At 36.0% G+C, this 14,375-nt stretch overlaps 1 protein-coding gene across 1 annotated transcript in view; it reads right to left on the bottom strand.

The window, feature by feature from the left end:
• The window catches only part of TRPC6 (transient receptor potential cation channel subfamily C member 6), a 108,266-nt gene that overhangs the window by 12,089 nt on the left and 81,802 nt on the right, over window positions 1-14,375 (bottom strand). The window contains exons 5-9 of the mRNA XM_054592541.1: window positions 11,561-11,777; window positions 5,382-5,615; window positions 3,295-3,559; window positions 1,588-1,783; window positions 655-858 (exon numbers count right to left, since the gene is read on the bottom strand). Coding sequence (XP_054448516.1) covers window positions 655-858; window positions 1,588-1,783; window positions 3,295-3,559; window positions 5,382-5,615; window positions 11,561-11,777 — 1,116 coding nt within the window. The remainder of the gene's footprint in view (window positions 1-654; window positions 859-1,587; window positions 1,784-3,294; window positions 3,560-5,381; window positions 5,616-11,560; window positions 11,778-14,375) is intronic.

Raw genomic sequence — 14,375 nt, forward strand, 5'->3', positions numbered from 1 at the left:
CCAGTAGGGTTTTGTAGCATAGAGTAAGCACCCCACATACACAGGTACATACAACATTTCACATGTGCTCTAAATATTTCTGGACATACTGTGATCATTCTATATCTTCATCTAAGCAAAATGCCTCTTTTATGGTTTCTTGAGATTGTGCGGCCTTACAGGATTCTGTTTCCAATTAGTACCCTTAGATATTTTTTCCTTAAAATAACATATTGCCAAGCCTAGTCTCCCATAATGCAGGTGAGCAGTTGATTTCTGAACTTTTCAATGTAGAATTTACTTCAGAGTCAATTTCTCCCAAGTCATAACCGGCTACTGATGCTTTGCCAAGCTGTATAAACTGAACGTAAGGTGAGAGTCATGTAGCCACAACAGCAAAAACTGGGTCCCAGAATAGCTCTCCTTTTCAGTATCTGCTCCAAATAATGTATTACCCTTGTTACATTTTGTAGTTTTTTTCTTGTATTCCTGTAAGTAGGACGTGTCTATGTGCTCCTGTGAGACAGACATAGGCCTAGGGCCCATGCTGAGTTGACTGACTACATAAGGGATGAATGGACACGTCATAATGAACTGCTTCTTTTTAAAGGGATGTAGTACAGTGGTTATGGCAGCCACATCATTTAAAAATGTACTAAAAAATTATCAAATTACCTTGTTCATCTCTGCATCCTCTTGGAAACCTTTTTTATGACCCTGGAACAGCTCAGAAATCCATTTTTTTAGCTTCAGTAGGAGATAGAACAGAGACTTTGGACTTGGCACCAGGTTGAAGGGAACAGGAAGAGTTCTTCCTTCCTCAAAGTATGAAAACCAAAGTTTGGCCCTTGCAAATTTCCATTCCACATCAGCATCACCCTATACAAATACGCATGACAGTTCAGCAAGGAAATGCATAAACAAAATTACTGGAACGCTTCCAACATTGTGAGCCTACATGAAAGTAATGGCGCTGCAAATGCTCTCAGAAGCCCTAAGACTGCGCCAAGATTTTTTCAGAATGTTGGTTCTACTCACACACTCTTTCCTAAATTTGTCTAAACTTTTATCAGGCTTACAGAACTACAGATCTCAAAACTTGCCTGTGAGTTTTACCCTAGAAAATACAAATATATTTTCCTGCATCCTGAAAACTCTATACAAATTATTCACTCTTTTATTCTGCAACAAATCACTTATTTGATTAATTCAGGACAAAGAGTGAGGTTTCTGGAATACGAATTTATAAATCACTCTAAATATGAGAAAAAGTCAGTGTTGAACATCACTCAAAAAAGATTTTGAGAAGTCAGATTCATAAACAATATGTTTTTGGATAAAATGAATTAAAACTAATACAATGTTTCCTTTTTTTTTACCAATATAAAATCAGACAGCATTTCTCCTCCTCATGCCTTGCTCTCCACCACACCCACCAATGTTACATTTGGAAGCAAAGAGTTAAAATTATCTAGTCAAACAATTATATAAAACAGGGGAAGAACAAAGGAGGGAAAACAGCCTGCATTTTCATCACCACTGCTGAGCTGATCCTTAGAAAAGTTAAAACATATAGGCTCAGAGTACACAAAAGTATAGAGATTATACCTCAATTTCCTGGAATGAACTGTTGATCATGGCAATTAACATGTTTAGCAAAACAATGACCATTGTAACATTATAGACGCCATAAAGAACATAACCAATGTTTTCTATAAATTTATGATTATAGTTGATGACCACTGATTTCACTTCAGAAAGTCCAAATATAGCCCAGAACAGTGTCTTAAAACTCTCCTCGACTCTGGGAAAAAATAGAGAAAAAGGAAAAAATGAAGTGCCTAAATAAATGACCATGGTACCATTTTTTTATATATATATAAATATATATATTTATATATGTGTGTGTATATATGTGTGTGTGTATATATATCACATTATATATTTATTTATACATATATTTTGCAAAACATTATATATTTATATATATAAAACATTATATATAAGATATATATTAATGTTTTTGCAAATTACAAAGTATTCATGAGAAAATTCTTTACTTCCCTGAGCCTCAGGTTTTTTTCTATAAAATAGGTACTTTTAATTCCAGGATTGTTGCAAAAATGAGCTAATATTGTGTATATAAACACAAAGCTCAGTATCTGGCACACAATAAGCACTTAATAAATGTTATTAACATAACGTCATAACTACAGATGTTAACATTTAAATAATCTATAGCTTTGGCAATGGAAGTATTAAATGTATTACTTAATAAAAATAATATAATTTGTTAGAGTCCATTTAGGTTTCCTGCTCATCTATACATACTTCCAGTTATATATGCATATATATGTACATATACATATAACTTCCAGTTATATAATGGTATGTGTCTTAAGAAAAATATGGCAATATAAACATAGACTGTTATATATATAAACTGTTAGTAAAATTGCTGACACATCTTGGTAGCTATTTCAATGCTTTGGGCATAATTTTTGACCAAAGCTAAGCCCCGCAACTTAACCCAGATTGTTTCGTTTCTCTAATAAACTGCACTTGACAAAAAATATGGGTAACAATATGTTATGCTTCAGTTAATGCTTCTGATTATGACACTGAAGACCTAATATTTAAGTAATCAATTCCAAATATACCTTATTAAAAAACACGTGTCTATGGAAAACATAAATCCAAACTTTTGTCACTGTTGATAACTCAGGTCTTCTCAGTAAGATCTGACAAAGTGAATTAGGAAAACAGCTCTTCGCACAGCACCCCAGGCATCATCGTATGAGCAGACGGGCGCTGCCATTAATAGCACAGATGCCGAAGTCCATGGGCAAGGGGTTATGTCCCAACTTTTCCAAATGCTCACAGCAAAGTATTTAACTTTTCTGAACTTCAGCTTCCTCTTTTTGTGAAATGGAGGTAATAAAGTAATGCATGTGAGTGATTTATTATAGTACATGGCTCTAAAAGTGTTAGCTACTATTACTTTATATTAGGGAGGTGCCTATATTTTTTAGTTCTTGCAACTCCTTTAAAAGCCCTGTCATTTTGCAAAAACAAAACAAAACAAAAAAACCCTGCAAATTAACCTTGATCAAAGCACTATTTATCTTGTGGACATATACAAACATTGTTAAGCTAACATTTATTTGATCTGCAATCTTCACCATCAAAATTTCTGAGAGCACCTACATCATGAAGTTCTCATTTTGTTTTACACACATATTAAATCTGTAATCATTTAAGCTCATATTTATTTAATCCACAATCACCATCATCAAAACATCTGAGATCACATACGTTGTGAAGGCTTCATTTTGTTTTGCACCAATGTAGTAAGAGTAGAGGTTGAACATTCCAATCATGAAGGCCACAAACACCATGATGAATATGACCATGAACTTAAATATGTCTTTTACTGTTCTTCCAAGTGATATCTGCAGAGGTCCAAAGCTTTCATTTGCTGGTAGGATATAAGCTATTCTGGAGAAACTTAGAACTACAGCAATTGCATAAAGACCTTCAGATATAATTTGAGGATCAGAGGGGTCCCACTTTATCCTGGCTAGAAGAAAGGAAAGACAAGAATTATGGTGAGTTTCTTTAAGTTGACTATTTAGGTAACTTTTTCTGGTTAAGAATGTAATTACATTAGCAATCTAGTTCCCATTGGAACTCTCTGATCCTAAAGGGTTTCTTTAAGTATCAGGTATATTTGAGCTTGCAAATTTATTGAGAAAATGACCCCCCTGGTTCGCTGACTATAGCATAATGTTTAAGGGCTCAAACTATGAACTCAGTCTACATAAAAATTTCAGCAGATAGACTGGAAAAACTGGTACAAATCATGTAACTTCTCTTAGCCTTATTTTCCCATCCTTGAAAATGAGATAATATCACTCCTATCTCTTTCATCTGCTGTGAGAATTTAATGTCAACATACATTCTGTGGATAAAAAGTGTTTGACACTAAATAAATAGTAGCATTTATTATTTAATCTTAAACATAATTATGCTATAATGTAATTTTGGGCTTGTGAAATACTTGCAGTTACTTAAACTTACTAAAATAATTTTTGGTCATTCAAGCCCATTTTTATCATAAAAACAAGCAATTATTCATTTACTAATTTTGATGACCTGATATAATTACTATATTATATACCCAATAAAAAATACCATGAAAATAAAATCCAAAAACAATGTGTAAGAAAAAGGAAAGATATTATTATAAATTTGTCTTTTCTTATTTACTGAGAAGTGGAATTAGGAAAGGATACAAGAAACAAAAGAAGTTACCTTTTTATAGTGCTTTGAGATAAGTACTATATATAAACAGATAGATAGCTTTGACTTTATAAAATTCTGTATATTAAAAAATTAATTAAATGTTAAAATAAATACTAAAAATAATAACAAAAAAGAAATTCTTATGTGATATGGCAAATAAACCTGTAGAGATGTCAGTTGAGTGTGTTAACTGATTTCTTATCAGAGGGTTTAAAATAAATATTCTGAGGGAATCTATTTCTCCCACTCCAGGTTTCTACAAGAAGGCATTTTCCCTCAGCAAATAACTGAACCTATTTCAATCCTTTAGTCACTTTCCTCCTGGGGAGGCAGAATGACTTATCAGGTTGCTAAATTGGGATGGATAACGGAACATATCTGGTTCAGCTCTGCCCTCTTTTTCTTGAGAATTCTCCTCTAGCGCTCCATGGAGGAATCTCACATGGTCAGGCCTGTGCTGCCGCCCTCCTCTAGGGGTCAACCGCCCTGTGCTCTGCTGTCTGAAAATTGGAGGATTTCCAATTGTCTGCCTACTTCTGGGGTTTGCTACTGCTGAGCCCATTGAATAATGACTCAGAACTACGTCACTTACCCTGAACTTTATCAGAATAGATAAGAGGCGATGATTTGGCCTCCACATTAACTTTTGTTTTATTTCTCAACTAGTTCAAAGCCTGAGTGGGAAATAGTGATGTTATTTATTGGGGGCCCTTTCAGAAATTCCAATAATTCCATTGCTTTCAAATAATTTTTATGTCTTAAATGGAAATGGGACTCAAATGTGTACTTTTAATAGACAAGAGGATAAAAATACATCCAAGACATAAAACAGGCACTCTCAATAGAATTTGGTAGTTAGCCAATTGATCTAAAAGATAAGTGAGATAATTTCTGTAATTAAGAGAGGTTTCTAGCCAGAAGAAAAGTAAAGGGAAGAAGCAAAAAATGTGCTTGTTCAGATACAGATACCCTGAAGAAGCTGGAAACTAGTCAATAATTCAATGAGAATTGACAGTAACCAAACTTCAACTGACGTATTTTTATAAGAAAATCCTACAATTTTATTACCATATATTCACTGTGTACTGTAAACTCACCCAAATTGTAGTATTTCACATTGTCTCCCAGTGTGACTTTTGTTAAGTCCTTCAAAGTATCATTTGCATCAATGATGCTCTGAGCTTTGGAAGCATGCCAAAATGCCATGAACCTTGCAATGAACGATGCTGCAAAGATTGCTAACATACCAAAATCAAGCATATTCCACAATTCAAATAAATATTCCTTGGGGCCTTGAGTCCAAATTTCTTTACATTCAGCCCATATCATGCCTGCATTGGAAAGGGGTTAAAATATTAATTCTATTTTATTCCAGCCCTAGCTATTCAATAAAACAAAATAAATTTGAAAGGTTTCATCCTGATATTCAAAACCCTTCAACATTTGGTCCCATATCAACCACTCATCCATAATTCCCATGTCCCCCCAAATCTCATAGTCCAGCAATATCAGTGCATTATTTGAAGTCAACTTGATGATATTCATAAAAATACTTAAAAACATTATTTGATCCATTAATTCTACACATAAAAATACATTTAAAAGATGTTCACTGTAGGATTCTTTATAACCAAAACACAAACATGCACACACACACTCAAAATAGAATTATGGGACTTCCACAAGTAGAGAATTATGCCAACAGTTGGTATGATATTTTAATTGCCACGGAGTAGTGGTCATGAGAATGTAACTCACAGACCGCCAACTACAGATATCAATTGACCATGGGCCTCAGCTACTGCATTCTGAAAACAATGGTCACTTTTGTCCTACAACCATGCTTCCCATGGGCAGCTCCCAGCTAATGGCTGAGGACACCTCTTCTGGGGAGACATGGGAGTCCTCTAATGGCTGATTTTTTAATCAAGGATTTCCTGACAGCCTTACCAAACTTTCTTTGAACCGCATGGAGACTGGAGATGCTCCTTCCCAACTTTCTTCCCTCTCTCCTTCCCTCGTGGTCAGACTTGCATGCCCCGGAGAGCCCTTGCACCCTTCCTCCGCTTCCTCCCCATTTTCTCTCACATGAAATTTCCCCTAATAGAATTCCAACCTCCCTTAATACAAATTTCATAGATTTAATACAGTTTTTGCACATGCTTCTTGGAAGACCTGGACTAACATGGTGACAGATATTTGTCATAAACATTTAAACATGTTAAGTAAGAAAGTCAAATATGCTATGTGTTCTCTGGCTTTATGCTTCAAACAAGCACATTAAAAGACCAGAAAGATTTCAGGGTCCTATTAATAGTAGTTGTCTCTTTCTGGTAGATTTATTAACACTATTGTGCATTCCTCCTAAAACTTAGTGTTGTACTTAGGAACATAGGTTTTAGGATCAGATTGACATGGATTTGAGAACTTATCCTTCCACTTGTTAGCTGTGTAATCTTTGGCAACTTGCTTAAATCTTCTCAAACTCAATTTGTAAAATGGGTATGATAGTAGTTTGCACCTATTTCATAGAATTGTCATGAAACAAAATCATACATGTAAACTGCAGAGCACAGTGTCTGGCAATTGTGAAAAATAATGTCTAACATTTGTTGAGCACTTCTTATTTTTAAATTTCTATGATTGGCACATATATTCTTAATTTGAAGAAACTCACTTTATTATAAAGAGTGACTTTACCCCTACTACCTTTAAGATACCCCATTCTCTGACACCCTGCTTCCTCCAGGAGCCATGTGGAGGAATATAATCTTTAGATTCCAGCAATCAAACAAAACCTACCTCCAGCAAGAAGTCTTTCATAGTCCCTTAGTTGAAATGAATCTCCTCCCCTTCCTTACAGCAACCACCTGCCCCAAATTCTCACATTTGTCATGAACCTCCAACAGACAACCTGCATGTAAATGGTCTCTGCTAGCCAATTTACTATGCACTTTTCTCAAAACTATCATTCAGTGCAGCACAGAGTACATGATTTTACAAGAGGACAACTTCATTACTCTATTTTGAATTTTTCCACGTTAAGAGGGGACTAGGATTAGATTCATACATATTTTAGTGGATCAAATTTAAAACAGGAAATACTGCATTTGCACACTCAAATACACACCTCCTCCCCCAACTCCCAAAACTATGAGCAGGAATGAAAAATATCTGAAGGCAGCTTTTGTTTTGCGGCCTCTGGGTTCCTGTCAGCCTCCTCGATAGGAGACAAGGATGATTTAGGGAACAGAAGCACAGGGATTAATGGGACATTTGAACACATCTAGTTGTTTTCAAAGCTTCCCTTCCTTCATCCTCTCATTTCTCCATCTTCTCTCTCTCGTAAAATCATTGGTAAAACTATCTTAACAAAGCTTAACAAAAAACAATACAAATACAGCCAACTCTTCAGCCTAAAGAAAGAATTCATTTTATTTTCCCTGAGAGCCCTCGGGGGCTGCCAAGCATAATTCAAAGTCCCCCATCTAGTCCAACTTCTCTTGCGACCAAGGGGTTTCTCGGTAGGGGCCAGGCCTCAGCTGGAACCCGTCTGGAGACGAGGTGCTTACTACATCTGAAGGCTGCTCATCCCGTCGCTGAATTTGCAGGTAGTATCTGTTCCGTGTGGCCCTGTTAGTGTTAATTCTGCTCTATAGGACAGTAGAGAAAAAGTCTGCTCTCTCTGCTTTCTTTTTTTAATAAAATAAAATAAAACAAAGACACCTGTGTGCTCTGTTCTTCTCCAGCAGAGACAGGTTTACCATGAAGCTAATGAAATTTAAGTTTCAAGATGCCTTATTTGACCAGGCTCCTTCTAAAGCTGAGTGTTGTCTTCTTTTCCTCTAAGTGGGGCTCTCCAAACAAATGATTTTCAGGCTTCGCAGGCTCTGGGTCCCACCCCTCCCCCACCCTCCAGAGTAAGCCTCCTCAGTCCCCTCAAGTGCAGTCCTGTGGAGGCCCGCTCACTCTTCTGGCTGCTTTCTCTGGATGCTCCCTGAGCCACACACAACCCTGCACCTGTGGCCCCGCCACAGCGTGGACCAGTGGGCCAATTATAGCCCCTGACTGCAGTTCTGTTCTTTGGTTGAAGGGTCAGCCCAGCATGGCACTTGCTTCCTTTGCAGCTCACGCTGGACATTAAGTAAAAAGTGCTCCTCTGGACCTTTTCACGTGAAGTGGCATCGAGCGTGTCCCCCCTCCGAGCCCCTGTTTCACCTCCTCTCCCTGGTTTGAGCTCAGGGTTTAGCTTTGTGAAGATCTCCAGGAATGTCAAGTCTTCAAGTCTGTCTTTCAGCCTTTTGACTTTTATCAACAAAAAATTAGATAAACTTGCTTTCTGTGACCAATAATAAGAATCTTTTCCCGCAAGACACCTGACCTAAGTAGATCACTTATGAATATTTCCAGAAGGTACAACTTTCTTTTAAGAATAACTTCAAAAAGAAAATACCCATGTCAGAAACTGAACCAGAAGTCTAATATATGCTATAAAGTATCAGTTGTCTGTTCTGAGTTGTTAATTGTTTTCCCTTTAAATAAACACCATAAGAAAAATCTCTGCAATCAAATACAAAGGTTAGCAGCCAATAATTTGAAGAAAAATGTGTTTATTCATAAAATTGCAAGTTATTCTGGTATTCTTGGTTTAGGTGTCTAAAAAAAATGAAAAATGCCTAGTGTTTATAATAAAATATTAGTATAAGGAGAATGAATTATGCGTGATAAAGAATAAAATGGACATTTATTAGACCTAGTCTCCTTATATAAAATAGAATTTTTCAAAGTTTCACATTGAAATAGTCTATCTTGCTTGGTATGTTTTTAGTAAGAACTACCACTCCTATATAAAAGTAGAATATGAATTCTTAGTTAAGAGTTTAATAATAGTTATCTGAAATTTATTGAACTTTCGCTGTGTGCTAAACACTGCATCATGTACTTTGCATATACTAGTACATAGAAAGACAAACTATAACACATAGGCTTTTAGTCTAATAAGATCAAGGCAATGTCCAAATGATTGTTTATTCTTATTTTAAATCAAGTATTGGAGATGAAATGTAATATATGTTATAGTTTAATGGTGGGAGGTAAATGTAAATTAAATTAGAAAAATAATAGTGTACATTCAATGTCCTTTTTTTAATCTAAGATACAATTTACATTGTAAGCCACTCTCCATTTTTGTCTTTGAAACACAGCCAAGAAATAAGATGATTCAGAAGTTTTGAATAACAATGCTGTTAAATCACCTCATGTGCATTTAAAATGATCATATGGTAATTTGCGTAGTACTTCATAATACTTCAATTGATCATCCTATTAGACTCCAGTGTGAGGAAGCCAAGAAGACATCCCCTGCCCCATCAGTGTGGAGACCCAATCAGTGTGGAGTGGTCTCCAGATATTTTTCCACAGTTTCGTGGAAGACAATTTTTCCACGGACATGGCTGGGCAGGAGATGGGTTTGGGATGATTCAAGCAAGTTACATTCAAGCTCACCCCCTGCTGTGCATCCCGGTTCCTAACAGGCCCAACCTGTACCGGCTCACAGCGCAGAGGTTGGGGACCCCTGTATAAGTGATATACAACTGACTGTAGATGTTTCTCGAGACCACTGGAGGAGAACCAAGCTCATGGTTTAATTAACTAAAGGTTTTGAATGAAGGTTCCTTGAGTCCTTTTCTCTTTACACCCTATATATTTTCACCATAGGTCATATCATGCACAAGCAGGGCCTTAAGTACCATCCAGGAAATAAAATTGCTGAAACTTTATCCACAACACAGACTTCTCCCAGGGGTTGTATTTCTATTATTTAGTAGCCATCTGTACATGGAAATTCCGTGGCACTTCAAAGTCAATCACAACCCAAACCAAATAGCTTTTTTTCCTGCCAGACTCAAGCATGATCTTTCTGCCACATTCCCCCTCTTAGAGAATTACAGTCACCACCTCGTACTGCAAAGCAGAATCCACCGCTCTCCCTTTCCACTGAGTTTTCTGAAGTGTCTCTTTTAAGAAGCTCTCAAGTCCTTTCCCCATCCCCTCAATTCCAGTCCTCATCCTCCTCAGAGGAATCAATTATCTCTCACCTCCTCTAAGCCACCCTCTGCCTTGCAACCACTGTGACCTTTCTAAAATGTGAGTGATCTGATCACATCACAAACGCTGAAGATCCCCCTCTAGCCATCGTGCCACTCTTATCTCCCATCCTCCACAGCCACAAAAGCATCTGTGCTTCGCTGGGCCGAACTCATAACAGTTCACGTGCGCCAGGTGCAGTCCTAGTTCCACATCCTCACGTCCAATGTTTCCACGCCTGTAGCATCCTTACTCTCCCCAAACACTAGACTTGGTTAACATTTCCTTATCGTCAAGGTCTCAGATCAAAGTACTGTCCAAGGAGGCCTTCTTTGCCCCTTCTTCATACCACTTCACTCAGCCCAAGATGCCCAATATGTATACATTCACAACATCCAAACAGATCCTCAATTACAGTATGTATCACATAAGTTCTAATTACTGATTTACTTATTGACCTGCCCCCAGATTTAACTTCCTTGAGTACAAGGACTGTGCTTCATTCACCTTAGTAGCCCAACACTTAAAAGACACTTAATAGCTATTGAATTTATTCATCCATAAGCATCCAATTGGAATATCTTTCCATTTGCGTTATATTTAATGATGAGTCATATGTATGACTGATTGACAAATAGTGTGGTAGTTAACACTGCATTCCCTCTGTTTCACTTAGCACCTGAGAGCACCAAAGCAAATTACTTAATCCTCACACAAATGCTGTAAGGTAGGTGAGATTATCATGGTACAGAGCAGAAAACAGAGGCAGAGAGATTGTATGATTTGATGGATATAAAGTGCCTTGAACAATTTCAGGTATGTAATCTTCCAAAAATGAGTGACTATTAGCTTCAGTTCTTATTAGATTTTAATGTAAAATCATGTTGTTTTTAAGCTTTAAATAACAGCTCTCCCAAAATATAAATGGTGCATTTTCATCACTGATAGTATTTGACTACTGCCATCCTGCTTATCTTCTTCCTGGGTCTTTCTTGGGGCATGTGAGAAGATTAGGCCCTGCTGATGAACCCAAGATAACTCTGCTTTAAAAATGCAAAGAGAATCATGGTGTGTGGTGCATTGTGTCACGCTGTATACATTTGTATAACTGATGTAGGAAGAAATCTGTGTCATTCAGTCCAACTGCTAAGGCTGCAAAAATACATGATGACACAAAATCAGTCTTTACCTATTACCCAAGAGATAATGAGCATCTCCATCCACGAGAAGCAGGATGTTTTCATCCTGAACAGCTGTTTTGCATTATCTGTGCTGGTTTCATTAGGAAGGAGTTTGGTGCCTTCAAATCTGTCAGCTGCATTCATGACTAGCAGTCCCAGAAAAATGGTGAAGGAGGCTGCATGTGCTACAAACTTCATGAACGGTCCACGCATTATCTTCCCCATCTGCCACAACACACACCAAAAGAAAATTTTAGCTTTGTTATGCTTTGCAAAACACACAAGTATACAAGCATATACACAAGAATAACCACATGTGTACCCCAATATTCTCCTAAGGTAATGATATATATTTACGTAACTAGTCATAAAATAATTCTTTATGCTGTTATAAATTTTTCATCACATTCTTCATCTACATATGTTGATGTTCTGGATTGATAATTAAATAAGTTACCATTTCTATTCAATGATATTTAAATTCTTACATTACATAGTACTGACAAAATAATATTTTATTAATGTAATAATGACAAAAAGCAGAGCATAGTATCATCATTATTCATAAAAAGCAAATTAATTTAGTGGGCATGAAGTATTGAGGAAGCAGCAATAAAAATATTAAACTGAGTCTACTTTGCAATGCATAGACCCTTGGCTGGATATTGTCCTTGCTTGTTGTCCTCATGTGTATATTTCTCTGACATGGGTACAATCAGGCCTCAAGTGATGTTGCTATTTTGGTGATGTGGTAAATGGAGTAGAAGTCATGAGCACCAAAAAAAACTTTCAGTGGAGGAGAGGATAGCAGGGTAGTTCCATAGTGTATCAGAACTGGATTTAAAGTCCAACATTTTAGGTTCAAGTTCCAGTTTTATTCCTTCATTAGTTAAGTGGTAATAAGGGAATTTCCTAAATTATGTGCAAATCAAATTCTTCCTATGAAATATGGAGACAGTAAAAGCTCTTGTGCCTCTATAGTACAGGATTCATTTCCATCCGAGATGCACAGACTCTAGCTGGGGTAGAAGGATGGTATGTGTCTAGGATGTGTCTCAAGGGCTCTGTGCATCCCCTGAAATGATAAGCAAAGCACCGTATATGCCTGCTGTTTTTTCCATAGGAGAGGGCCCATAGCTTTCAACAGCCTTCCAAAAGAGTTTATTATTACAGAAAAATTCATAAATTAATAAAAATACCAACAACACAGTATTTGTTATGTGCCAAGTGCTGTTTTAAGTGTTTTACTGTTAACTCATGTAATCATAACAATCCAAAGGGGTACATGATAATAAAATGCATATTTTATAGATTAAAAAACTGAGAAAGTGAAGTCCAGAAACTCGCTTAAAGGTCACATAACACAAAATGCTGGAGCTGAAATTTGAACCCAGGAATTCTTGTTTCAGAGTTAATTTGGTTTACAAAATAATTTATTATTTTATCATTAAAGTACAAAGATAGGTATATGGAAAGTCTTAGAGAAAAGAAAGAACGTCTTTTTCAGTGAATAATAACTTTCTATGGTGCCATGTGGGTACTAGACTTACTGGGGGGAATCACTTTGTAAGTTATATAAATGTCTAACCACTATGCTGTACACCTGACACTACTAAAATAAATATTGAATGTTAACAGTAATAGAAAAAATTTTAAAAATTTAAAAGATTATAAAAAGTTAAATGTTATTATGGAAGGAATGTAATCAATGTTCTCTGTTCCTGTTTTATTTGTCTATATTATTTTCAAAGTCTTGAAAGTTAACTCTAGAATAAATCATAAATAAATCATTTTATTATTCATACATTGATCTTTTTCTTCTCCTCCTCCTCCTCCTCCTCCTCCCCCTCCCCCTCCTCCTCATCCTTCTTCTTCTTAAGACCCTTTAACATGTCTTGTAATACTGGTTCAGTGCCTTGTCTCTTGAATTTAGAATCTTAGGCCAGACAGGACATCAGAATATTTGCACAAGGGCATGTACATGTGTGTATCTATATCTTTCTATATCTTGTATAGTTTTAAGCCAATGGGTCCATCTAAATAGATATATTGTGAACCAATCCAAATTTGCTTTGTGAAAATCCACTATAAAAATCATGTCTAAGAAGCATACTTCCATAAGAATGCTTGTTATTTGACTCAAAGAGTATTTTTTGGTTTTGGGTTTTTGGGGGGTTTTTTGGTAGACCCTGTTTAAATAGAACTCTCAAAAAAATCCAATGAGGGCAAGGTTAAAACAAATGGGAAACAAAGTAGGCTTCATTTTCCTTTGCATGTTGTCCTTAGCTATGTTTTCTTTAAAATACAGACTGTTAACAAATGAACATAAATATGTTTTTAATTTCTTTTTCTATGGTGTATCACGTGTATAATTTTAATCCTACAATGTTTTGCATATGATTTATTTTATTCATGTATTATATCAAACTAAAAATGTAGCATGAGATTTAATAAGTTCCTAATGGAAAAACTATTATAAAACATTTTTTATTTTAAAATTATTTTTATTTTTTAATTACAATTGACATACAATATATTAGTTTTAGGTGTATACCCCAGTGATTAGACATTGGATAACTTATTAAGTGATCATCCCAATAAATCTCACACCCATCTCACACCTACATAGTTACTGGAAGATTATTGACTATATTCAATATGCTGTTCTTTACATCCCCTTTACTAATTTGTAACAATCAATTTGTACTTTTTAATCCCTTCATCTTTTTCATGCATCCCCCTAACTGCCCTCCCATCTGACTATTGTCAAAATGTTCTCTATATCTATTCTGTTTCTGTTCTACTTGTTTGCTTGTTTTGTTT

The sequence above is a fragment of the Pteronotus mesoamericanus genome, unplaced genomic scaffold (assembly GCF_021234165.1).
Source record: "Pteronotus mesoamericanus isolate MK-2021 breed Mesoamerican mustached bat unplaced genomic scaffold, CSHL_Meso_final scaffold_36, whole genome shotgun sequence".
NCBI classification, from domain to species: Eukaryota; Metazoa; Chordata; class Mammalia; order Chiroptera; family Mormoopidae; genus Pteronotus; species Pteronotus mesoamericanus.